Below are 24,740 nucleotides of genomic sequence, written 5' to 3' on the forward strand. Positions count from 1 at the left end.
ATGGAGGGGCTGGTAGGAGCCATGTTGGGCTGGAAGGAGGCATAGTGGGCAGGTATGAGGCATGGTGGGCTTGTAGGCGGCATGGTGGGCATGTAGGTAAGGTGGGCGGGTAGGAGCTATGGTCGGCTGGTAGGAGCCATGGTGGGCTGGTAGGATGCATGGAGGGCTGGTAGGAGCCATAGTGAGAAGGTAGGAGGCATGGAGGAGCTAGGAGGAGCCATAGTGGGCTGGTAGAAGGCATTGTGGGCTAGTAGGAGCCATGGAGGGGCTGGCACTTTCATGCAGAATTAATACAAAATGGTAAAAGTGTTAAGGTCGTATGGTGGTATTCTTTAGTGGTAAGGCTTCTGGCTTCAAGAATGTACATGACCACGACACGTACGATGTTGATGGTACAAGACTCTTCCGAGTAAGTACAGTATTTTATTATTTCTCTGTAGGAGTTAAACTTCTGATATGCAGCAGATTTTCTGTTTAGGCTTATGAAAGATATCCCTTACAGCTTGATATAGCACTTACTATTATACTAATGAAAAAGGTATATAATATTATACCAGTCAGCCAAAAATTGTTAATTTGAGAAATAGATACCAAATGCTGAAGCAAGATGTTTGGTTCAGCTTTTCAAGAGCATCGATCGGTATCTTTCCTATTATAAGCTATATCTACATCCTTTAAATTACATGACCTTGTTATGGAAAATAGTATGAATATATTTTTTAAATACTAGTATTTAATGTGCTTGGTATAACATTTGTGTGATCTTTGCTGCAGGTGTGTGGCACGTGTGACTGACACCCGCGCCGTCCAGGTGCCTGAGGTGGCCGGCTCACTCAATGCTGATGATGCATTCGTTTTGGAAACACCAGGTAAAACTTACCTCTGGATTGGCAAGGTCTGATTTACTAGTTCCAAATATATTTTCTTGTTAATATTAAAAAAACAAACAAAAAAGTAAAAACTGAACACATTAACGTAGCTAGATTTCTTGACAGCATGATTTAGTTCTCACTAAGTTAATTGCCTTTGTAAAATTGCTGAACTATTTGTGGACTCTTAGCTGTAATAGAATATACAGGTATTGCAGCAAAAGTTGACTGAAACAATTTCTGGGGGGAGCCCCGTCGGCTCCCCGGAGCTATCCCAGGCTGATATGCTAATGTCACACTTTGGCATCAGTCATGTGTATGGAGTTCTTAGGCCTACCGGGGACTACGGCCAGAACCGGGCCCCCTCAGAGAGGCAAGGGGAGCAATGGCCTATAGAAGCCCCCGTGTAGTTCGAAGCATTCTTTTCTGACCAGGGGGCAAAAGACACAGGCCGAATGGGCGTAAATTTTTTATTAGTATATTAAATTCTGCAGAACATGTAAATAATATAAGTAGGAATTAACAAATGTAACATGTCCATGTCTGAGGACTAATTAACTTAAAATGTACCCCCGTAGTAGTAAGCATAGCCTAGACATGGCAAACACGTTCTGCACAAACCTAATGGCAGATAAAATATAATTACAACTAGGTATAACAGTCAGGACAAAGGGGAAATAAAGTGTATAGACAACACTTAACGGAGCCCTACCAAGACATAATGGGAAATCCTAGAATTAACAGGCGGGCAGAAAATACCTAGTGGCTGGGGAAAACTGATATGACAAATGGGAGAAGTTTTTCCCAGGGCGTGAGGCCGGCCGCCAAGGAATAAGAAGTGTTTCCTGACTTACTAGCACCTAGACTGGGCAAAGGGTTAGCTGCTTACAGCGGGACACTTGGGGACCGGCGCTGCTCCCCCCCTCCCCACTTGCGGTGGGGAAGACGGACACTGGCACAAAGCATGACTGGGAACTGCCACTTGCATGAAGGGGAGGCGGGTGGGAGTTTAGAGTACTGCGACGGTCGGGTGGAAGTGAGGGTGAGCCCCTGAATCTGAATAATACAGGAGAAGATGCCCATTGGGGCGAGCCTTGAAGTGGGAACAGCTGAAGAGTAGTCGGCGAGAGGAAGTGCTGAAGTTGAAGAAAAAAGTGCCAGGGCTAAACCCAGCTGCGTGGCAATACGTCTATGCTGCAAACAACCCAACAACTGGCTAGGCTTGGAGGCGGGTCTGGAAGGCGGCGGTGGCAGCGCTTCAACATTCAAGGTGGAAACAATCTGTCTTCAGGTGGTGGTGTCTTCAATTTGGCGTTTTTTCTTCGAGTAATCATTTGATGTTTGTACTCTTGCGTAGTCTGGTGGGAAAAGGTCCTTTGACAATGTGGTTTCGTCGCATTCAACGAAGATTACTTCGTTCCTTAGTGTGTACTTTAAGTTTGGATCATTCAGCAGGCATTCCGCATACCTTGTGTTGAGTATTTTGCTGGAGAGGCGTCTGTATTCGGGAGTTCCAAGTGTAAGTTTTTCACGTTGATCATATAGTGCGGAGACTCCTCTGTTGCTGGAGATGGTGATTGTGCTTCAACGTCAATCGAGGCAGTAGAGTCATCATTGGAAAAAAAGTGTTGGCTTGCAGAAGCATCAGGTGTAGGTACCTGTGAAGCTGGTGTAGTCTCAGGTGCGGCTGGTGTATTTTCTGGTGAAGCTGGTGCAGTCTCAGGTACCACTGGAGAAGTAGATGGTTCGTCTGGAGTAGTAGCAGTGTGCAAGGATGTTGCAGAGTCTGTAGCAGGTTCCACAGGGTGGGCGTCAACAGACAGGATATCTGCCAATGCAGTTTTAGAGATGGTGATGTTAGAAGCAGAAGTGGTATTTGTTGCTGAAGTCGTAGCATTGGTGTTGGCTGAGGCTGTTGTTGTGAAGAGCTCGTCACGAACAGTAAATGTTGGTAAACCGTTGTCAGCGTACATATGTACAGAATTCGTACAAATTCCTTGGTGTTAGTGCCTGCAATCATTTCAGCAGTGCGGATGAGTCCCATTATGACATTATGGTTCCTGTTAGAGAGCAGTATCTGGTGTGGTGAGGGCTGGCTTGTTGATTCAGCAGAGTAAAGTTGTGGCTGTCGCTGCTGCGTCGATGATTGGTTGGCGGGCTGGGACCCAGGGCCCCAATGGGACAGCCCCTCTCTGCCTCAGAATTTATATGGCCCCAGACTTCCCGCGCATCTGCGCGGGGCGCACTGCGCAACTGTTTCTTTGTCCCTCTCTTCAGAAACATCTCCGCTTTGTATTTCAAAGCAGAGGCCATATGTCTGCCATCGACCGGAACAGGCACCCAGAAAGGTAAGCGCCCCAAAATAAACCCCTATTCTGGTTAAAATTGCTACTAAAAACCGAACTAGTGGATAGAACTCCCCAACCGAAAACAAGCAAACTAGTGTGACGTCACACACTGCCGCGCCGCTGTCTGCGCAGCTCCCCCTCCCCGGGAGGGGGAGCCCCAGACCCCCCGCGCCGGCTACCCACACCTCAGTGCTTGAGGCTGATGCTATAGGTGATGGTCGTGTGCTCTGGCTCCGGTGTCGCTACTGCACTGTGCTTTGCGTGTGGTGTTGGTTTTGTGGGTGCGAGAGCCAGGAGTTATCTTCAGTACTCGGGCTGCATGCGCCTAGGGCTGCCTTCCCTAGGTGCCCTGTAAGTTTTTTTTTTTTTTTTGAGATATATACAAGAGTTGTTACATTCTTGTAGAGCCACTAGTACGCGTAGCGTTTCGGGCAAGTCCTTAATCCTATGGTCCCTGGAATACGATCCCCTGCCGCGAAGAATCGTTTTTTCATCCAAGTACACATTTTACTGTTGCGTTAAACAGAGGCTACAGTTAAGGAATTGCGCCCAGTAAATCCTCCCCGGCCAGGATACGAACCCATGACATAGCGCTCGCGAAACGCCAGGCGAGTGTCTTACCACTACACCACGGAGACTGCAAACTGCAGTCAAGTACTGCCCTTGGGGCCACCTTCTACAGGCTCCTCGGGGTCTGCCTCTGCTGGTCCGTTTTACCTTTCGGTTTTTCGGCCGCCTGTTGGGCTCTTGGGTGTTCTGTTCTCCCTTGTTACTGGCAGGTAAGAGGCAGTTTGCACTGGTAGGGGCGCAGGGTGCTGCTCAGCTTGTATTTCCCGACATTCAAGCTGTCATTGCAATCAATCTTAGCTACCTATGTGCTTTAATATACTGTACCTACAATTTTCTCATCTTTTTTTCATTTCATGTAACTTATCATTTTTTTTGTCTAAATTTTGCAAGTATTTACCTCAAAATTTTCTTAGATTAAAGACCTGCCCGAAACGCTGCGCGTGCTAGTGGCTTTACAAGACTGTAATTACCATATTTGTATCCTCACATTCCTTATGTACATTCTTGTATATGCATAAATAAATAAACATCGCGGCCGGCTCTGTTCCTTGGGGTTCGCTGTCCTCTTGTGGAGTTTTGTTTTTCTTTGTTTGCCTGGTGGGGGGGGGGGGGTTTGTCATTTTATTCAGTTTGTTTTTGCCCTTCCACTGTTCTCCTCGGTGGCGCCTCCTGCTAGGTCCCCGTGAGTGTACACGTCCCTGGGGTTCAGCTTTAGAAGTTTGCTTGGTAGTTTTGGGTGCCGGTTTGCAGCACCCTGCCTGAGACTACCTGAGCGCGAGTCCTCTTAAGGGGGCGCTATTCGGGTATCATAAAGTTGTTGTTTAGTGTCAACCATTATTTTTGTCTAGTTGTATATGAAAAGGGCTACAATTGTTCGAAGTTTCAGCACTGTAGCCTAAATAGTAAGGGAGATTTTTAATTTTTTTATTTTCAGCGAATTTTACACATTTTCAAGTGTAAATTTACAACCACACCTTTCAGATATAATCATTCTATGACACTTTTCTGACACATTAACATATAATAAAGGATCTCTAGCAAAAGATTTTCCAAAACGTCTTTAGTTTTCCTAATACAAATAGTCTAAGTTCCCCCCCAAAATTATGCAAATATATCATGTTTATTGCTATTATAAAGTCAATAAAGAACTCAAGATAAAAACATTTGCAAACGATTTTAGACATAAAATTTATATATGTGTAAGTTTCATGTAAATTGCATAAAAAATGAAAGATATTCATGTTCAAGTAACAAACTTTCAAGTAAAAAATAAAGTCTAAGGTGTTGCCCTCTGTGGCTGAAGTTGACATCAACCAATTTCCTCCAAAATTGGCACCCTTACAGATAGGCTTACGTGCAGTCAGGTGTACAAGTTTCATGGGGTCTGGGGCTCCCCCTTCCCCCTCCTGGGGAGGGGGGAGCTGCGCAGACAGCGGCGCGGCGGTGTGACGTCACACTAGTTTGCTTATTTTCGGTTGGGGAGTTCTATCCACTAGTTCGGTTTTTGGTAGCAATTTTAACCAGAATAGGGGTTTGTTTTGAGGCGCTTACCTTTCTGGGTGCCTGTTCCGGTTGATGGCAGACATAGAATGCTTCCAACCACACGGGGGCTTCTATAGGCCATTGCTCCCCTTGCCTCTGAGGGGGCCCGGTTCTGGCCGTAGTCCCCGGTAGGCCTAAGAACTCCATACACATGACTGATGCCAAAGTCTGACATTAGCATATCAGCCTGGGATAGCTCAGGGGAGCCTCCGGGACTTGCCCAGAAAATGGCGTTTCATTACATTCAACGCTGGTTTTTTAAATACTAGTATTTAATGTGCTTGGTACAGGTATAACATTTGTGTGATCATTGCTGCAGGTGCGTGGCACGTGTGACTTTGACACCCGCGCCGTCCAGGTGCCTGAGGTGGCCGGCTCACTCAATGCTGATGATGCATTCGTTTTGGAAACACCAGGAAAAACTTGCCTCTGGATTGGCAAGGTCTGATTTACTAGTTCCAAATATTTTTTCTTGTTAATATTAAAAAACAAAAAAAAAAGTATAAAAACTGAACACATTATCTTTAACTTTAACATTAGATTTCTTGACAGCATGATATAGTTCTCACTAAGTTAATTGCCTTTGTAAAATTGCTGCTCTATTTGTGGACTCATAGCTGTAATAGAATATACAGGTATTGCAGCAAAAGTTGACAGTGAAACAATTTTTATAACTACAGTATTTGAGAGAAACAGATTTGTAGAGAAATGCTTAGTGGATATTTTCACGAATCACTGTATTTAAAAAATCTCCTACCTTGACTATCCAGGGAGCAAGTGAAGAGGAAAAGGCTATGGGCGAGAAGGTTGCAGAGCTGGTATCTCCTGGTCGTGACCTGCAGGTGGGTATACGTACACATTTGGATAAGTTATTTTCACAAGATATTCTTTTGAAAAATAAAAATTCTGATGTACAGTACAATACAGTATTTAGAAATGCTTGTCAGTATCACCATCTGCTACAGTTCAGCAATGCTTGGAAACTTGTGATTTTGATATTTTCTTTATAAATATTACATTTAGAGTATACAAAGATTTCTTGATAACTCAAGCATGTAGGTCAAACTACTGTATTCACTTTAGTGAAGACTGATCATTTACAAAGTCATTGCGCCAAACATTTGCTCCATTAACTAAACACCTGGGACACTACAATTGAAAGAAGGGTTAACTTTTGTTCCCTAGGAATGAGAGAACTCTTGCACATGATTAGTCCCATGGCAATCATAACATGAGAGGAGAGGATTCCCAGGACCCAATAGAATTAGGTGGATTGAAATATAAAAAAACTATTATTGAGGGAATGGTTCATTGGCATTAAAGACAATGATGATCCTCTAAAGAGGTTTACCTTCCTTGCAGTACATACTCCTACGACTGGGAGCCGGTCGGCCGAGCGGACAGCACGCTGGACTTGTGATCCTGTGGTCCTGGGTTCGATCCCAGGCGCCAGTGAGAAACAATGGGCAGAGTTTCTTTCACCCTATGCCCCTGTTACCTAGCAGTAAAATAGGTACCTGGGTGTTAGTCAGCTGTCACGGGCTGCTTCCTGGGGGTGGAGGCCTGGTCGAGGACCGGGCCGCGGGGACACTAAAAGCCCCGAAATCATCTCAAGATAACCTCAAGATAACCCTGAAGACACCAACAATATTATTTGTCAAGTTATATAAATAAAAATGATTAAAACCGTATATTAGAGATATGATACTATGGAGTAATCATAGGTACACAATGTATATTATATAATGACTCCAGTATACAGAACTTCTGGGGCATAATATAATTAGGTCATTTGTAAGTTTAATGGGATAACTTAATTATGTTGCATTGCTTCTCATTTGGTATTGAGCTGATGAAGAGCTTCAGCAAATGACCTACAAGTCCTAATTGATATTTAACTTTTTAGGAAGTCTTGTAACAAGATAGTCTTGAATGTCTTAGGACAAATGATGGCATTTTGGTGAAAGCCAAACAAGATACCATCATTTACTGGTACCATCAGGTTACCAGGTATCAAGACGATTGATACCTCATTTATGACTTGCATATATGATGTTATTTGAACTGCATGTGATTGCTTATATAGCTAGTGAACTATAGGGTCTCTGGACAAATCTAGTACATTATACCAACATGGGAAGAATTTAAAGACTATTCATTCCGTATACAGTACTATATCTCTCGGTAAATCTTCAAAATATAGTAGAATAACCGGTAGTACTGTAGTCTTGTTTCACTTGATAGAAAAATGTTTTACAGCAGAGAATCTCTAAAGTTAAAGTCTGAAGCATTATAGTATTTGTTCAGAGATTCCTCTCAAAAGGAATCTGATAAAATGTATTTGCCTTTCAAAAGGGATTGTAAATGTTTATATAAAGTACCATTAGAGAATAAAAAGTTCCATAGTTTGAGGTTTATTAATGTACCTTCATGTACAAGGTTGTGGCTGAAGGGGAGGAAAGCGATGACTTCTGGGCTGGTCTCGGTGGTAAAGGTGAATACCAAAATGTTCGCGAGCTAGACAGACCTCTGTTGTATCCCAGACTCTTCCACTGCACCATCTCTCCTGTTGGCTGCCTCAGAGTTAATGAGGTGTCTTAACTTCTCCCAGGAAGTAAGTGGACTGCATTTTGTATGGTGTATATTACATTGATGATTCCACTAAAGAATCTAAACTAATTAGCTACTGAGACTAGCCTGCAAGATAGTAATGAAATACAGTACTGCATTGTACATTCATTTACTAAGTTAATTTCTCCCAACAGGACCTGAATTAGGATGATGTTATGGTTCTGGACTCTGGCGATGAAATTTACGTTTGGGTTGGACAAGGTTCCGATGACCAGGAGAAAGAGAGCCTTTGCTATGGCAGAGGTAAGATAAGGAGCTCGAGCTCAGAGGAGCTCAAAATTATGGAAAATATGAAGCCATTCATCTTTCTAAAGGGTACTGCCATTATTTTAGTGATTTATAGAGAAGTTGTTACGAACATTTTCTGATTCTTATAACTGTGATGATTTTTAAATCACTGATAAATGTAGCTTCTAAATCAAAATCTTTAGTGTACAGTGCAGTATATAATTATAGATATTACGTTATGTTACAACTTTCCAAGGTAACTAATTTACTATAAATCTGTGTACACTAACTCAGTTATGTACAAATATTTATGAATAAAAGATTTGAATTTGGTGAATAATTATAAGAGCAATATTACTTTTAATATATTGGAAAGAGATCCATATGAACGTAACTTGGTGAACTCCAAGCTTCATCTTCCCATTGAGGTCACAAGAGATGGTGCCCGCTGGTAAATTCAGTTAAATTTCCCAAGTAATATATTTAGGCATTTAGTTTATTCAATAGTTTACAATGCTTGCCCAGCAAATGCACTGCTTTCAATACATCAGAAATTTTTTTATAAGATAAGTAAAAAAATATAAGTTTATGCTGATAAACTCCAGCTGTAGCAACTATCTTTGTGAGTAGGGAAACTTTACACTAATTAAATAGTAACCAGAATATATATTCTAAAAATTATTGTAGAACTGTAAATAATCAAACTAATCAAACTCATGCTTGCACTTCATGTGCTTAACATTTTAAAGTATTATGCAGTACCATAGAATGCACGGTGTAAAACACTTCTTCGTTACAGAACTACGTTAAGACTGATCCGACAGAACGTACCCTGGACTCGACTGTGATCCTACGTGTGACGCAGGTAGAGGAACCGGCTGCCTTCACTGCCATCTTTCCTGCATGGAACCCCGACATGTGGCAGGTACGTGAAGAAATGTTGAAATACTCAGTCCAGTACAGGAGATGGATTGGGATATATAAAATAGTATATAGTAAATTTATTAGAATATTTATATACCAGAAGTACAAGTTCTTGTGAACAAAACAGTGGCTAGTGATATGATTATGTAGTACAGTACAGTAACAGGTTGAGTAAAATAATTTATTGTGGGGAAGATATGGTACAAGTGTTAATATGCAGCTCATCCTCCTGTGTAAGTAGTACTTACAGTAACGCTGAGGACCATTGTACATAGATTGACGTAAAAGGCAAGTAGAAAGTAGAACCCGATACTGAATTTGGACTAACTGGAAACATTTTTGTAATGGTGCTGTAAAGAAAACTTAATTTAACTAACCTCCCTAGACTTAATACATGCTATCTGAGGCATAATACAGTACACACATTATTTACCAATATTCAGGTAAATCGGGTAAAATGTATGTGCTATCTTAGCCTAGGAATATTTGAGTTTGGTTTATAGTTTAATTTTTTGAACTCAATAAAGTGAATAGTAACAATTTCTATCTACTTGTCCGTTACGTCTATGTAAGTTCGATGGGCCACATAGTTGCAAAAAGTGCTATATAAACAGGAGGATGGCTTGTAATGATAGTATTACTTTGTAAACCAAAATTTATATATTGTGCTCAAAATTAGTGGTGATGGATTGCAGTAAATATTAATAAAATCGTAAAAAGTACAGTAGAGTATACACAAAAGTGGCAAATACGTTGTGAATATATTGTGTTCTTAGGTTGTCGTGAAGAGAACATGCTGTATGTGCATTATTTTATATTAAGTGCTCATTTTAAGTTTCTTTTTTATAAAGTGATAACAGTACACATGCAACTATAATAAAATTGCATAAATATGCAAGCGTTTCAAATGAAGTGGCTATCTTTTTATAGTGCACATAATGCTTCGTGGCTAATGTGTACATTTATCAAGTTTTATAGCCCTTTGAAAACTCACCATTATTCAGTGTTTCAGAATGGAAATAAGGGTATGTGAAGAATGTCAAATTACAATAGTAATAAGAGGTTAACGTTAATATTTGAACTTAAAGGTTCTTTACTTCTCAAGTACAGTACTAACATACAGTTCTTTACAATCAAAATATTAATTAATATTAATTCTAAACTTTATACAAATTGTAAAGATGCTAACTTATAACGAGCATTAATTATAATGCCCATGGCATGCAAAGCAGCATGGTTAGTTCTAAAATGCTAATTAAAAACAAATATACCATTTGTCTAATAATATAAGCATAGGGCGAAGAAATATATGCATATACAGTATAAGTTATATTTAGCTACATGATAAAATTAATAACAAAATTTGGCTTTGAATGAATACGAAAAGCTTCATTCTGAGTATGACACTCGCATGCTCCTTAAGACAAGATACCCTGGTTCCAAAGCTCCTTAAGGGAAGATATATCCTGGTTCCAAAGCTCCTTAAGGCAAGATATATTCCAGCGTATTAGATCATGACAAGTCAGGCCAAGGGTGACAATCTGCATTGGCACAACAGGGATGGAGGGGAGGAGGCTGTTGGTAGGGGACAAAGAAAAGGAAAACCACTAGAGTTAACTGAACTTTGATGCAGATGTGAGATCATGATCGTGTAGGCCATGACCCAGATATGCTTCCACAGGGCATCCACATTTCCACCAGAAGAAATGACGATCATCTGATAGCTCTTGGTCAATAATGGTGCATCTGTATAGAGCTTTTATAACCATATCGTCATTTTTTTATAAAGACTTGGCAATAATAATGAAAATTGTCATATTACAATAACTGCAGTGGTTCAGAAGATCAACAAACAATGACTGCACTTTTGAAGGTTAAAATAATAATCCACTTTCTACTAGACTGAAAGTTAAAATTTAGTCATGCATTATGATTTAGCAATAACCCTCTTGGTGGTGTGGTTTTGAGACATTATGCCCATTATTATTAGATAAAATCTGGTGGAAGTACTAGGCTGGTAGAAAGGAGCGAGGGATTTTGATAGATTAAATGTGTGTGACCAGAGTACTGTAATCATGTGATCACTGTCATGAATGACGAGCTAATGGTAGCAAGCATAACATGCATCCCTATACACCAAAACAATTCTCGTAATTTACTTTGAAGATAATTTTAAAATCATTATTGTATGCTAGTTTGTGTTTGTTGTTTATACTAGTAAATGATCATTATTGAGTATACATTACTGCTGTGAACATTTCAATTTTCTTGTGTAGCTTTTCTGTTAAGTATCTAGGCCCTTTTAGATTAACTTTAAACACTCCACATAACTTTTAATGAGCATGGATCTTCAGTTCACTTGCACATACATGGGAATGAAGCTTGTTCTCCTCTTGCTCAAAATTGATATGAAACTATGTATACACTTTATAAAAGCTATAGAAGCAATTCTATTTGCCACTTAATTTTCAGTAATTGCATTATGTAGGTATAGCATGCTGCCTCTCTCATCACTTTCAACCAAATTATGCTTCACTTTCTATATATTCATTATTAACTTAAAATACTCTTCTGCTTTGTATAATTTTACTGTTGACCAAATTTAAAATATTTCCTATTCCAGCACTTATAAATAAGTATTTTTAAAATATACTTCAACAAAGCAGATGGCAGTTATAAACAAGACTAAATGTTTCTGCTTATTTCCGTTGCAGAAGGTGGATTAGACGGCTTGCCGTACTGTGATGTGCGGTGTTTTGATAGGTGGTATTGCTTGTAGCTTCATCTACACACTGCTCTGCCTGTAGTGCATGCTGCCCTAAGGCATTATTCTCCTGCAGTTAGGCTGGGCAGACCTAGGTGTGGTGTGTTGCAAGATGCTGTTGTACAAGATTTGGTCCTCTGTTCCATGTTGGAAGAGGCTTTGGGGCAACAAAAAGACATGCAAAAATATCATCTCAATTTTACCAGTGTTAAATATTAAGGATTTACCGTCTAGAACAGTGGTTCTCAAAAGGGAAAGGCACTTGACTTCTGAGTGAGGTACAGTACCTATATTTAAAATCTAATTGGATGGATATGTCAGGGAAGGAATATCAGTGAGGGAATGAACTCCAAAATACAAAAGAATATACTTTGAGGAAACCTGGGATCACAATGGAAGGTTTGTGTCCTGGCACTCTGAGAACCACTGCTCTAGAACATACCTAGAAATGTGTGATGAGTGCTTGTAGCAATGTGCGTAGTGATGCATGTGTATCTTAGTCTGCCTGAAGCTGCTGGCGAGACCCATCAGTACCTTCATATGCAGGAAATGACGACAGTTTTGAGAGGGGGGGGGGGCTGCACAAAAGACTTGTGATGCCCTTGGTGAAAAATTTATCTCGACACTACATCTGATCATTTGTCTGGGATAGAAGATGCAGTCAAGTTAAATTAGTCCTGGACACTAATGTAGCTGTAGGAAGATCAGAACTCATAATGAACCATTCCTGATCAGTGTATTTGACATTAAATTTGCTAGATTGTGATGACTAACATAGTGGTTGTTGCAGCAGCTTCCCAGACGAGCCGAGAAGTCTCAAAATATAGAAAAAGTTGTCAAAGATCAACCTGAAAAGAAAGACTTCTAACTGTTGCTGTTGCCAATGAGCGTGAAGTAAAACCGATCAGCTGAGGAACTTCAAACATACTAACCCTTTTGATGTATCCAAGGCTTCCCTCCTAATAATGTTGCAAACACTCGGGTCATGTTTTGGAAGCCGTTTCACCAAAGAATATTTAAAACATGTACAGTAGTGTGCCATTTGCCACCTAATGCGAAGCCAAGGTAATATGCAGAATAAATATGAATTCAGTATCTTTACAATTATTCGTTTGAAATTTAAAATCATATTGATTACCTAGTTCATACAGTTGGGGTCATGTGGTAGTATTAATATTATTCCGTATCGTTACTGTCATTCCAGTATTATTTTATTTAGAATATAAATTATTATGGTTTGGCGTTGCTTTCTTAATTTCTTCCATTCTGCGGCACTTGCCGTCATCGGTTTTACGATATTACATTGTATTCTTACATTGTACGATTATTTACGACATTGTATTCTTAATATTATCCTTATTACAGTTACTGGATGCCAGTTCCCTGCCGTCGATTTCACTTTGCTCCTGTTCTAAAAGATGTAGCCGAAGTTCATGGCGTACTAGCTGCGGCTTGCAGACGCTCATTGACAACACAAGACTACACTCAGCGGCCACTTAAGGCAGACTCCTTGGCTTCTATTCAGCTCTATCACCCGTCTGGAGGCAGAGATGGAGACCAAGGGTAATGTTCCCCCGCTCACATTCTTCATCCGCTTAGGACACAAGCATGTTATAGATTTGGCTTTAAGAATTGGTTCTTATTCCAATTTATTGTTTATGTATATATTGCTTTGTTGTATATACCCGTTCTTGGTATATGTATTGTTTATATTATCAAGATTTATAGTGTTTCGTATCTCTGTTTATAGTTGCTTTGTGCTTCCTTGCTGTTCTACTGGCTTTCTCCCACCTTTGCTCCTAGCAAAGGTACTTCCCCCTTCCGTTTGCTGGAAGATTCTTAGAATTGTTAGCCCCCTTCATTGCTACAGTATAGTTATTCGGAAAACTCTTATTCATCCAGGATTGTTAATTAAGGAATCTCTTAATTCCTGCTGCTGGGCCCCCTCCCCCCGTTTTTCGCCTCCATATCGATTCAGCTAGGGTTTACCTCTCGTCTGTGCTCTTGCCTGTCACGATAACACTGCATGCCGCTTCTGCCCACCCTTACTGCCTTATATCTTTCAGCCAGGGGAAGGTGATCTACGCGACAAATAATCCACGCACGCTCCGACTGGACCAGGTATCGCTTACATGGTCAGGTATCAACACTCTTCGGATCCTACAAGCACAGCGCAGGACGCACGCATACCCTAGCCCAGCGAGCGCCCCCCGGCAAGTTCTACCCGGCCCGTGCCCCAGTGAACAGGCAACACTTCTTCAGGGCGATTAATTCGCGCCACCCTCGCAGAGCTAGGCTCGATTTCAGCCGACCACGCCCTCTTGCCTTTAGAATTGACAGGGCCACTCGGCTCTCTTGACGGGCTCGCTATTGGAGATAATGGCGGGTCCAGCAACCAGCTGGAACCCCCAGCTGACTACGTCCGGGACGTTGTTGCTCTGCCACTCTGAGGCCTCCTTGCGGCCAGCGGGCCTCGCCCTTCGGGGGGGGGGGGTGCAGCCAGCTGGCCTGCGGTGGGGGTGCAGCGCCGGTCCCCAATTGTCCCGCTGTCCGCAGCTAATCCTTTGCCCAGTCTAGGTGCTAGCAAGTCAGGAAACACTTCTTATTCCTTGGCGGCTGGCCTCACGTCCTGGGAAAAACTTCTCCCATTTGTCATATCAGTTTTCCCCAGTCACTAGGTATTTTCTGCCCGCCTGTTAATTCTAGGATTTCCCATTGTCTTGGTAGGGCTCCGTTAAGTGTTGTCTATACACTTTATTTCTCCTTTGTGTCCTGACTGTTATACCTAGTTCTAATTATATATAAAGTCTTAAACAAAAGCTTCACACAATAGTTTTTTCAGTAAATATTCTGAGGTAATTAGCAGCACACTTAGTTGGAGACAATAGCACAAGACTTGGCTAAAAACATGTACCGAGTACAGTATGTATATTATACAAGGCCAAGACAAATATTCCTATCTACAGATAGTGAGGTTTCTCCTTTTAAATAACTTTAATAACATGATTTGAATGTTGTTGTTCAGGGGCGATGACACCCATGGGTCAGATACACTCCATTTCCCATCTGAATGTTTCCTGCTGTGCCTGTATGCAATCTCCTGCTTATGTCAATTTTTCCCCTTCCTGTTTTTTTTCTGTGTTGCGTATTTTTGGGGTTTTAATCACTTTTCTCTAAAGATATTTAAACTAAACTGTTATATATAAAAATAACAGTATTGGATTTATTAATTATCTTTTTGATCCACTAGTTCGGCTTTAGGTAGCAATTTTCACCAGAATAGGGGTTTGTTTTGGAATGCTTACCTTTCTGGATGCTTGACCCAGTTTTTCCTTATCTGCTGTAATGTAAAATTGCTACATTGTTGGGTATGTTAGATATACAGTGTTTAGTGAGTTTCATATTTATTTAGTAGTCCTGGATACAGCAGTGTCGTAGACGTTGAGACGGAGCTTGGAGCAGAGCAGAGAGCCAAGTGTGGCCGGAATCGCGGAGCTCTGTGAAAGAGCATTGTAGCTCGATGCAGTCCTAGTCTGCTGTCTGTTCTGTGTCGAAGCTGTAACATCTTGGAGATGATCAGAACTGCCTACACAGTGTTACATTCTTGACTGGAAATTGTACTGTTGATTATTCACAATTCGCTTGGTTATATTCGGTGACTACACCTCAGCTTCCTCCACTAGGAGAGGTGGATGGAAGAACTGTTACCTGTAAGTAGGGATAGGATTGTAGCTTGTGTATTTAGTGTTATTTAGTTATGCCATTAAGATAATGAGATAATGGAGCGAGTCTAAGGTTTACTCGCTACACTGCCATCCACCGGGGTTAGGCACCTAGAAAGGTAGGCATAACAAAACAAACCCCCACATGGTAAGAAACTAACAACAAAAACCCAACAGAGGTAGAACTCCCTACAATCCCAAGGAAACAAGCTAGCAAGCAAACGTAACACTGCAGCTTCGCTCGTCCACGCAGCCCTCCCCTCCCTGTAGGGGGTTCTACATCTCTGTTCTGTTAGTGTCTTACCATGTGGGGCTTTTGTTATGCCTACTTTTGTAGGTGCCTAACCCCAGTTGATGGCAGATAAGGAAAAAACCCCAACCACAGGGGGGTTTTCCAGGGCCATTGTTCCCTGTAACCTCTGAAGGGGCCAAAACATCCTAGGTCCAAAAGGGGGGGGGGGACAAAAATAAAGCAATGGCTCCACCAGCACAGCATATGAGGTAACAGTACCTAGTACAAGACACTGGACAAGAAAAAAACAATTAACAAGGAAAAAGTGGTGAAAGAAGTGCCACAAAACCTCATCCTACCGCTGAGAAAAGTAATGTAGGTGGGATACCACGAAAGAAGTTACCTGTCTGCCGTGAAGATGAAAAGGATGCTTAAAAACCTCAAAACACGAAGAGCCAAGGAGAAGGTTGAACCAGCGAAATAGTCTCCACCTTACCATAAAGGTGGAGCCTCGGAAACTCAACTGGGATTGGACACCAAGCAAGCAGCACCTGAAAGGAACCGGGTCAGACTATTCACAAGAATGTTGAACACTCCTTGAAAATAAACAGTGCAGAGAACCAAACCCAGAGAAGCCAGCAGAAGAGCTACTTGCAGCATCCAACTCCAAAGAGCGGTGAAGTTGGTCAGTTTCTTCCTCTCGGAGGTTTGAGGCCTTTCCAGACAGGCTTTCACTCCTCACCTTCATCAGGTTCTTTTGGGATGGGTGACTTTGAGCGTGGTCTAGGTGACTTCATCCCTGCTGAGGGTTCCCATGTCTTATCAGTCCTCAAACAGGACTCTCTGAACCTCTGGTTTATCCTCAACCCTTTATGGTTGAACTGGTTCATACCTTGCCCCTCATTCTGGATGATCACCCTGTCTCTGAACCTCGTTCAGGGAGTGTGTGAGAAAGTTCATGTGAATGACAGCAAAATATGAAACTATATATTGTGTTCCCTTGAGACATACTGTACTGTGAAATTTAGGTCTCCAGCCCTATCTGAAAACACACCTCAACCGCTTGGGCTGGATAATAGAGCAACGGTCTCGCTTCATGCAGGTCGGTGTTCAATCCCCAACCGTCAAAGTGGTTGGGCACCATTTCTTCCCGCCCCTATCCCATCCCAAATCCTTATCTTGACCCCTTCCAAGTACTGTCTAGTCATAATGGCTTGGTGCTTTCTCCTGATAGTTCTCTTCCCTCCAGCCCTATCGACTGAGAGGGGTGATAGTTACCAGATATACCAGAGTTAAATTATTGGGACAGCCTAGTGAAGGGGCCCAACAAGGTGTTGTTTGTAAAGTATCTGGGCGATATTCATATGTATGTACAGTATATTTGTGATATGACCAGGTGAACTGCCTCATCACAGGGGAGTGTTATTGGTGGACATCACCTGAGAAAACTTAATGAAACAAGTGTTATTTCACTTGAGCTGGACGGTAGAGCGATAGTCTCACTTCATACAGGTCGGCATTCAATCCCGGATTATCCAAGTTGTTGGGCACCATTCCTTTCCTAACCCCCCCCCCCCCTTCCCCTCCTGTCCCATCCCAAAATGTTTATGACCAGTGCTATATACTCAAATTGGCTTAGTACTTTCTTCTGATAGATCACTTCCCTTATTTTATTGATGTGCTAGTACAGTATTTTTAAACTGCTGAATGATATACCCAAGCTAATGAACCTTTCTTTAGATATACAGTATATATATACATGTTTAATTAAGGGTTTATTTCCATACTAGAAAAGATAGGTGTATTTAGTCCAAGGTACAGTATTAAATAATAAATTGGTCGGATATGATTAACCTGTTCAAGCCAGTTCAGGCATAATGTGTAAACGTGATGCAATTTAGGCTTAGGATAAAAGTTTTGCTTGGCATGTTTGTTTAATCTTGTTTATTAAATGTTCTATTTTCTAACTTAGAAATTTGTCTTACCTCTGAGTCTGGAGATATATAGTGAGTAATAAAAAACAGATTGTTTCTCAAAGTTGAGTACTAATTAAGAAGGGAAGAAACCAATTGTGTGTAGAGGAGAGGTCCTGTGAGCACCACATCAGAGGAATGCTGCATCACCAGTATTGAGACATGGTACATGACTGCAGGTGGACTGATGTGTGTACATCTACAGATAACATGGAGCGAGGCCTAACCTGGTTACTTGCCAAGTGGTATTGGAGGAGTGCCAGTGATAGCAGTGGAGTGTGAGAAATAATTTGTTTTTCCTTATTGTTAGGGGAGGAAGATCCATTACATAGGCACTGGAACCTTTTCAGGGACCTTGGAACAGGTGCGTGCAGTTCGCAACAGTGCTAGGTGCCGTACCTGGTTCTCTACAACACGTTTAGGCATTATATACCCTTTTGAGTACTTGTATGTGCTTCCCTAACTATTCATATGGTTAGGACATCTATGAACATGTGGACTTTGTGGACATCTTCAGGAGAAAACTAGATACTTCAAGAAATGCTGGACCTACTGGGCTGTGGTGGATACATGGGTCTGTGGGCCGTTCCAACATATGCCTCTTGATCCAAGCTCTCACAAGTCAAGCATGGCCTCAGGCTGGGCTTGGGAGTAGAACTTCCAGAACCCCATCAAGCAGGGTACATTTCTACCTATTCAGATACTTTTCTACTTATATGAAAACTAGTTGCTGTCCTCTACATGCACCTCTAGCTTCTACTTACTCAAATTGGTACTATTCTATTGAAATAGGTATATTTCTACCTATTCAAATAGGTCCTTTTCACGAGTAGGTCCTTTTCTACCTGTACAGTACTAATTAAAACGAGTTACTGTCTTTATTCAAATAATTATTTTTCTACCTATTCAAATAGGACCTTTTTTTTTACATTCTCAAATTCATATCATATCCTTATGAAAACTAGATACTGTATCCTACATATGTTGGAATTTATTTTATAAATTTGTACATGTACCTATTTTACCTCTTACCGGATTGGTGCCTTTTTTTTATAATTACCTATTCTATTTAAATAGGTTTTTCTATATTAGGTACTTTCCTACATTTTTATGAAAACTAGTTACCCTCGCCTACATCTGTGAGAATCTATTGCTATAAATTTGTAACTTTACCTTTTAAAATAGGTACTTTTCTATCCTTATGAAAATTAGGCTTCCACATTTGTTGGTCTACATTGCTACAAATTTGTACATATACCTAGTCATATAGGTATTGCATATTCAAATGGGTATGTTTACACATTCTTATAAAAAAGACACCATTTTCTACATTTGTGGGACTCTTATTACTATAAATTTGTACTTTTACCTATTCAAATGTATTTTTCTATCCTTATGAAAATTAGTCTTCTACATGTTGGACTATTATTGCAAATTTGAACATACACCTATTCTACCTATTCAAGTAGGTACTACCTATTCAAATAGGTATTTTCTACCTATTGAAATAGGTACTTTCTATCCTTATGAAAGTAAGTCTTCTACGTTGGACTATTATTGCAAATTTGAACATAGGTACTACCTATTTGAATAGGTATAGGCAAATTTGAACATATACCTATTCAAATAGGTAGTACCTATTCAAATAGGTACTTTCTATCTATTCGAATAGGTACTTTCTATCTATTCAAATAGGTACTTTTTCTATCCTTGTGAAAATTACTATTCTATGTTGGACTATTATTGCAAACTTGAACATATACCTATTCTGCCTATTCAAATAGGTACTTTCTACCTATTCAAATAGGTACTCTTTCTATCCTTATGAAAGTAAGTCTTCTACGTTGGACTATTGCAAATTTGAACATAGGTACTACCTATTTGAATAGGTATATGTTCAAATTTGCAATAATAGTCCAACAAACGTAGAAGACTTGCTTCCATAAGGATAGAAAGAGTACCTATTTGAATAGGTAGAAAGTACCTATTTGAATAGGTAGTACCTATTCAAATAAATACTTTCTACCTATTCAAATAGGTACTTTTTCTATCCTTGTGAAAATTACTGTTCTACGTTTGTTGGACTATTATGGCAAACTTGAACATATACCTATTCAAATAGGTACTCTTTCTATCCTTATGAAAGTAAGTCTACGTTTTTTTGGACTATTATTGCAAATTTGAACATATACCTATTTGAATAGGTAGTACCTATTTGAATAGGTAGTACCTATTCAAATAGGTAGTACCTATTCAAATAGGTACTTTTTCTATCCTTGTGAAAATTACTGTTCTACATTTGTTGGACTATTATGGCAAACTTGAACATATACCTATTCTACCTATTCAAATAGGTACTACCTATTCAAATAGGTACTTTCTACCTATTCAAATAGGTACTCTTTCTATCCTTATGAAAGTAAGTCTACGTTTTTTTGGACTATTATTGCAAATTTGAACATATACCTATTCAAATAGGTAGTACCTATTTGAATAGGTAGTACCTATTCAAATAGGTACTTTCTACCTATTCAAATAGGTACTTTTTCTGTCCTTGTGAAAATTACTGTTCTAAGTTTGTTGGACTATTATTGCAAACTTGAACATATACCTATTCAAATAAGTACTCTATCCCTATGAAAGTAAGTCTTCTACGTTTGTTGGACTATTATTGCAAATTTGAACATATACCTATTTGAATAGGTAGTACCTATTTGAATAGGTAGTACCTATTTGAATAGGTAGTACCTATTCAAATAGGTACTTTCTACCTATTCAAATAGGTACTTTTTCTATCCTTGTGAAAATTACTGTTCTACGTTTGTTGGACTATTATGGCAAACTTGAACATATACCTATTCAAATAGGTAGTACCTATTCAAATAGGTACTTTCTACCTATTCAAATAGGTACTTTCTACCTATTCAAATAGGTACTTTTTCTATCCTTATCCAAGTTGTTTTCCACATTTGTTGGACTTTATTATTGCAAATGTGTACATATTCTACCTATTTGAATAGGTACTACCTATTTGAATAGGTACTACCTATTTGAATAGGTACTACCTATTTGAATAGGTACTACCTATTCAAATAGGTACTTTCTACATATCCTTGTAAACACTAGTCTTCTACATTTGTGGGAATTTAATAATACAAATTGGTTCATGTACCTATTTATTATCATGGGAACATTCATGCACAATAATGCAAGGGTAATGAAAAAGGACTTGCTAGCGCACACGCACCTGAAACGTAACTCCAAGTTAAATGTATTCGTAGCCATGCAGTCACCTATTCTACAAAAAACCTGCAGGAAGTTTTTTGTACATCCTATAATTGTCCCGAGTTACGTAGTGCAAAAAAACCGGCAATGAATGTTATGAAGAGCCTTTGATGGGTCCTCGAGACCCTCCCTTCCCCATTCAGAGGCTTTGGTTCTCTCGTCTTCCTGGCAGATTCGAGGCTAAAGGACCGAGGAGGAAGTCGAGTAGTCCCTTTGTAACGTGCAGGTGGGACCAATAAGTGAACTGCTTCATGATTGAGTTCTCTGTTTTGTGGCATCATGGCCTCATTTTCTATGCTGTGTTTACTTTGCAGATTCTATGTTTAGGCCCCCCCCCCCCCTTTTTTTTTTTTTTTTTTTTTTTTTTAGGAACAATAAAGAATCCCCTGCTGCTTGTATTTCTTCAGCAGGGAGGGGGTGCCTCTGGCAGGCTTACAATATCTTGCAAGGATGTAGTGTGGATTAAACTGGGAGAGCTTTCTAAGTAGCACCACTAAGGAGCCACCATAGGAGCCATCCCAGAAAGATTACAGAGACCCTAGAATTTAATTATAATTGTTGGTAACATAACCACTGTTTACACTGCAACTACTGTATGTAACATTACACAATGTACTTATTTTAGAAACACTGCAGAACTTTCAATATTGAACATTACAGGGCAAGTAATTATCAAAAGAAGGCACCAAACCGGGAAAGCTATATAAGGTAATTATCAAGAGGGCACCAAACCGGGAAGTTTATGCAATTATCAAAAAGAAGGCACCAAACCAGGAAGGCTATGTAGCACCATCAAATGTGTGGAATAATCAGAGGCCGCTAAATATCACCAAGGATGCAAATACGAGAACAGAAATGCATAAGGTGAACGATATTAAAAGCATCTGATTCACCAAGAATTCCATTGAGGGACAAGTGACTGCGAGGGACGGTCGGAAAGCAAGATACACACTCGTCCTGGAAGTCAGGACATTCAACAAGGATATGCACAACTGTAAGAGGGACAGTGCAATTTGGACAATAAGGAGTAGGGCGGCGCTCCATTAAGTGACCGTGAATTAGGCGCGTAGGGCCAATACGCAACCTTGCTAGAGCCGTTTCCCACCGCTGGTTACGGTGGTAGGAGGGCCACGGGGAGACACTACACTACGAGTACGCAGTTTGTTACCAACAACAGAAGACAACATTCCTCCAACGGGCAAGGATGGAGGAATGAATAACCAAATAAAAGTCGGAATAAGGAATGCCTTTACAGGAGATGGGACAAGAGCGGACAGCTTCCCTAGCGGCAGCATCCGCACGCTCATTTAAACACAAATATGGCTGGGGACCCAGCAAATCTCTGCGGATTTAAATTTACTGGAGATAAACATCCAATGTTGAATCTCGACAACCACCGGATGAACTGGATTAAAGGACTCCAGAGCCACGAAGGCATTGCGAGAGTCAACTACAACCACAAAGGAGGAGTGACAGTGAGAAAGCAGGAGACGAAGAGCATGGAGAATAGCATAAAGTTCTGCCGTGAAGATGCTAGTCTCCAGAGGCAGGCGACACATATAGGTGTGGTCAGGAAAAACAACGGAGTAGCCTACACCGTCTACAGACTTAGACCCATCGGTGAAGACAGAAATGGAGCGGGAGTGTGAAGACACTCTGTTCAAGGAAAAAACGTTTCATAACTGTAGGAGGGGTAAAAAGTTTAGTCACATGGGTTAGGGTTTTATAAAATTTAGGAAGGGGGATGATCCTTCACGAGGGCAAGGACAGAACAACACAAGAAATATTAATAACACTAACCGAAAGAGAATTTTGTAGGCGAGACAACCAGAAGGAGGAAGGTGGTGAAGGGGAACAGACTACAGGAGGGGTGTAAGTCAAAGCACAACATAGGCGAGAGAGGTGTTTTTTGTACCAAAAACACCAGCCAGTTTCAACATACAAGCTGAGAGTAGAAGTCAAACGAAAGGCACCAGAGCTGAGGCGCAACCCAGTATGGTGCAGAGCATCAAGACAGCGAAGAGTAGGAGGAGAAGCAGACGAGTAAGCAAGGAAACCATAAAGAGTTTAGACAGTACGAGAGGAATGTAAAGAGAGGAGTGTGCGCCTATTTGCTCCCCAAGAAGTACGAGACAAAACCTTAAGTAGGTTAAGGGCCTTAGAGCATTCAACTTGGAGGTAAGAGATGGGGTGACCATGAAAAACGAGTGTCAAAGATTAACCTCAGAAGCTTGGCGCAATCTTTGTACACAAGGGTATGACCATAAAGCGATAAAGAGGGACGAAGAATGATCTGCTTCCGAGTAAGTCATAGCACAAGTCTTAGTTGTAGAGAACTTGAAGCCATGATTGGTTGCTCAAGATGACACAGTATCAGTCGCAAGTTGAAGCCGCTGTTGAAGGAGAGGCAAATCACCACCAGCAGCAAAGGGTAAGATCATCGATATAAAGAGCGGAGAAGATGCCAGAAGAGAGGAAAGACCATTGAGGGCAACCAGAAAAACAGTAGTACTCAGAACACTACTTTGGGGTACACTTTCATATTGCCAAAAAGAGGCATAGTACCACCAAATGAACAAATCCACAAGGGCCGTAATGAGGGGTTCGAACTTTCTTCCGGGATAATCCCAGATGAACCTTAGTCGATTGCGCCACAACATGGTTAAAAGAACATGGTTAGCACTCCCGGTTGCAATTCTTTTAACCATGTTGTGGCACAATACACATTGCGACATGGGAGGGGGATGCACTCGGAGTCAGAGATGGGGGGGCGAGGCAGAAAGCTATGTCTTCTTACCTGCTGGGGAGGAGGAAGGAGAGAAGCCAGGCTTACGTTTCTGACTTAGACTGACAGGTGTGCCAGCAGCAACGTACTAGACGACAGAATTGTCTCAACAGAAGAATGGGAACGAACAACATGAGTGCTGGGAGGATGATGGACAACAGCCTGGACAGACAGGCAGCATGGAGGGCCAAGAGACAGGGGGAAGGGGGCGGAAAGAAGGATCAGGGGGAGATGGGAAAGAAGACACAGGAGAGACAGCACACTGGGAAGGGGGAAAACTCCAGATGGAGAACCAGAAGGGGAACCCCTCGGGTCAGAACGTAAAGGAGCAGGGGAAGAGTCGGTGGGCATGTCCGGGTCTAAGGTCTGGAAACGGTTGTTAGACTGAATAAGGGGGAAGGGCAAGGAGAGGTGGAACGCAACACGTGAGTATAAGATACTCTAGCGAAAGGGTTGAGAAGGCAGACTTGGCGCCTCACTTCAGAAAAAGACAAATGATCCCGGTGTTTCAAGTTGAGGACGGCTTCCTCAAGTTTGTAGTGTATACACTCGTAGGAGAAGGTAGGGTGGGCCTCACTGCAATCAAGGCAGCGAGCCTGGTGAGAAGAGCACTCAGAGTGACCTTCTTCCCCATACATGGGGTATAAACACAGCACTTGTGCATTTGAGGGCACTATGCCCAAATTTCCAGCACTTATTGGAAAGCTTAGGAGAGGGAATGTACTCCTAAATAGAGCATCTGGCACCAGCAAGAATTATAGGAGGCAGAAGGGTCCTACTATCAAAACCGATTTTCACAACTCGAAGGGGCTGATGGCGACACCCACAAGGGGGTCTAGTGAACATGTCTACTTGGAGGACAGGACA

The 24,740-nt window shown here is 41.1% G+C and overlaps 1 protein-coding gene across 7 annotated transcripts; it reads left to right on the plus strand.

The window, feature by feature from the left end:
- The first annotated feature begins 302 nt into the window (after positions 1 to 302).
- On the plus strand, positions 303 to 17,797 carry LOC123773132 (gelsolin, cytoplasmic-like). 7 transcript variants are annotated; one of them, XM_069315242.1, is made up of 8 exons: positions 305 to 409; positions 5,649 to 5,771; positions 6,100 to 6,171; positions 7,769 to 7,943; positions 8,095 to 8,203; positions 8,988 to 9,113; positions 13,242 to 13,439; positions 13,943 to 17,797. In XM_069315242.1, exons 1-4 carry the CDS (start codon positions 320 to 322, stop codon positions 7,928 to 7,930), a joined length of 447 nt encoding a protein of 148 aa, XP_069171343.1. In that variant the 5' UTR covers positions 305 to 319; the 3' UTR covers positions 7,931 to 7,943; positions 8,095 to 8,203; positions 8,988 to 9,113; positions 13,242 to 13,439; positions 13,943 to 17,797. The 7 variants fall into 7 exon arrangements, 4 of the variants coding, with proteins under 4 accessions (XP_069171341.1, XP_069171343.1, XP_069171342.1 ...); XM_069315241.1 differs by having other exon boundaries at positions 13,242 to 17,797; XM_069315244.1 differs by lacking the exons at positions 13,242 to 13,439; positions 13,943 to 17,797 and adding an exon at positions 11,827 to 12,663.
- Positions 17,798 to 24,740: the final 6,943 nt, after the last annotated feature.

The sequence above is a fragment of the Procambarus clarkii genome, chromosome 81 (genome assembly GCF_040958095.1).
Source record: "Procambarus clarkii isolate CNS0578487 chromosome 81, FALCON_Pclarkii_2.0, whole genome shotgun sequence".
Taxonomy (NCBI): domain Eukaryota; kingdom Metazoa; phylum Arthropoda; class Malacostraca; order Decapoda; family Cambaridae; genus Procambarus; species Procambarus clarkii.

Coding starts and splice junctions, on each gene's coding strand:
- LOC123773132 (XM_069315240.1), top strand. CDS start 320: ATGGTGGTATTCTTTAGTGGTAAGGCTTCTGGCTTCAAGAATGTACAT. Junction 410..5,648: donor ATGGTACAAGACTCTTCCGA/GTAAGTACAGTA, acceptor TCATTGCTGCAG/GTGCGTGGCACGTGTGACTT. Junction 6,172..6,691: donor CTCCTGGTCGTGACCTGCAG/GTGGGTATACGT, acceptor CCTTCCTTGCAG/TACATACTCCTACGACTGGG.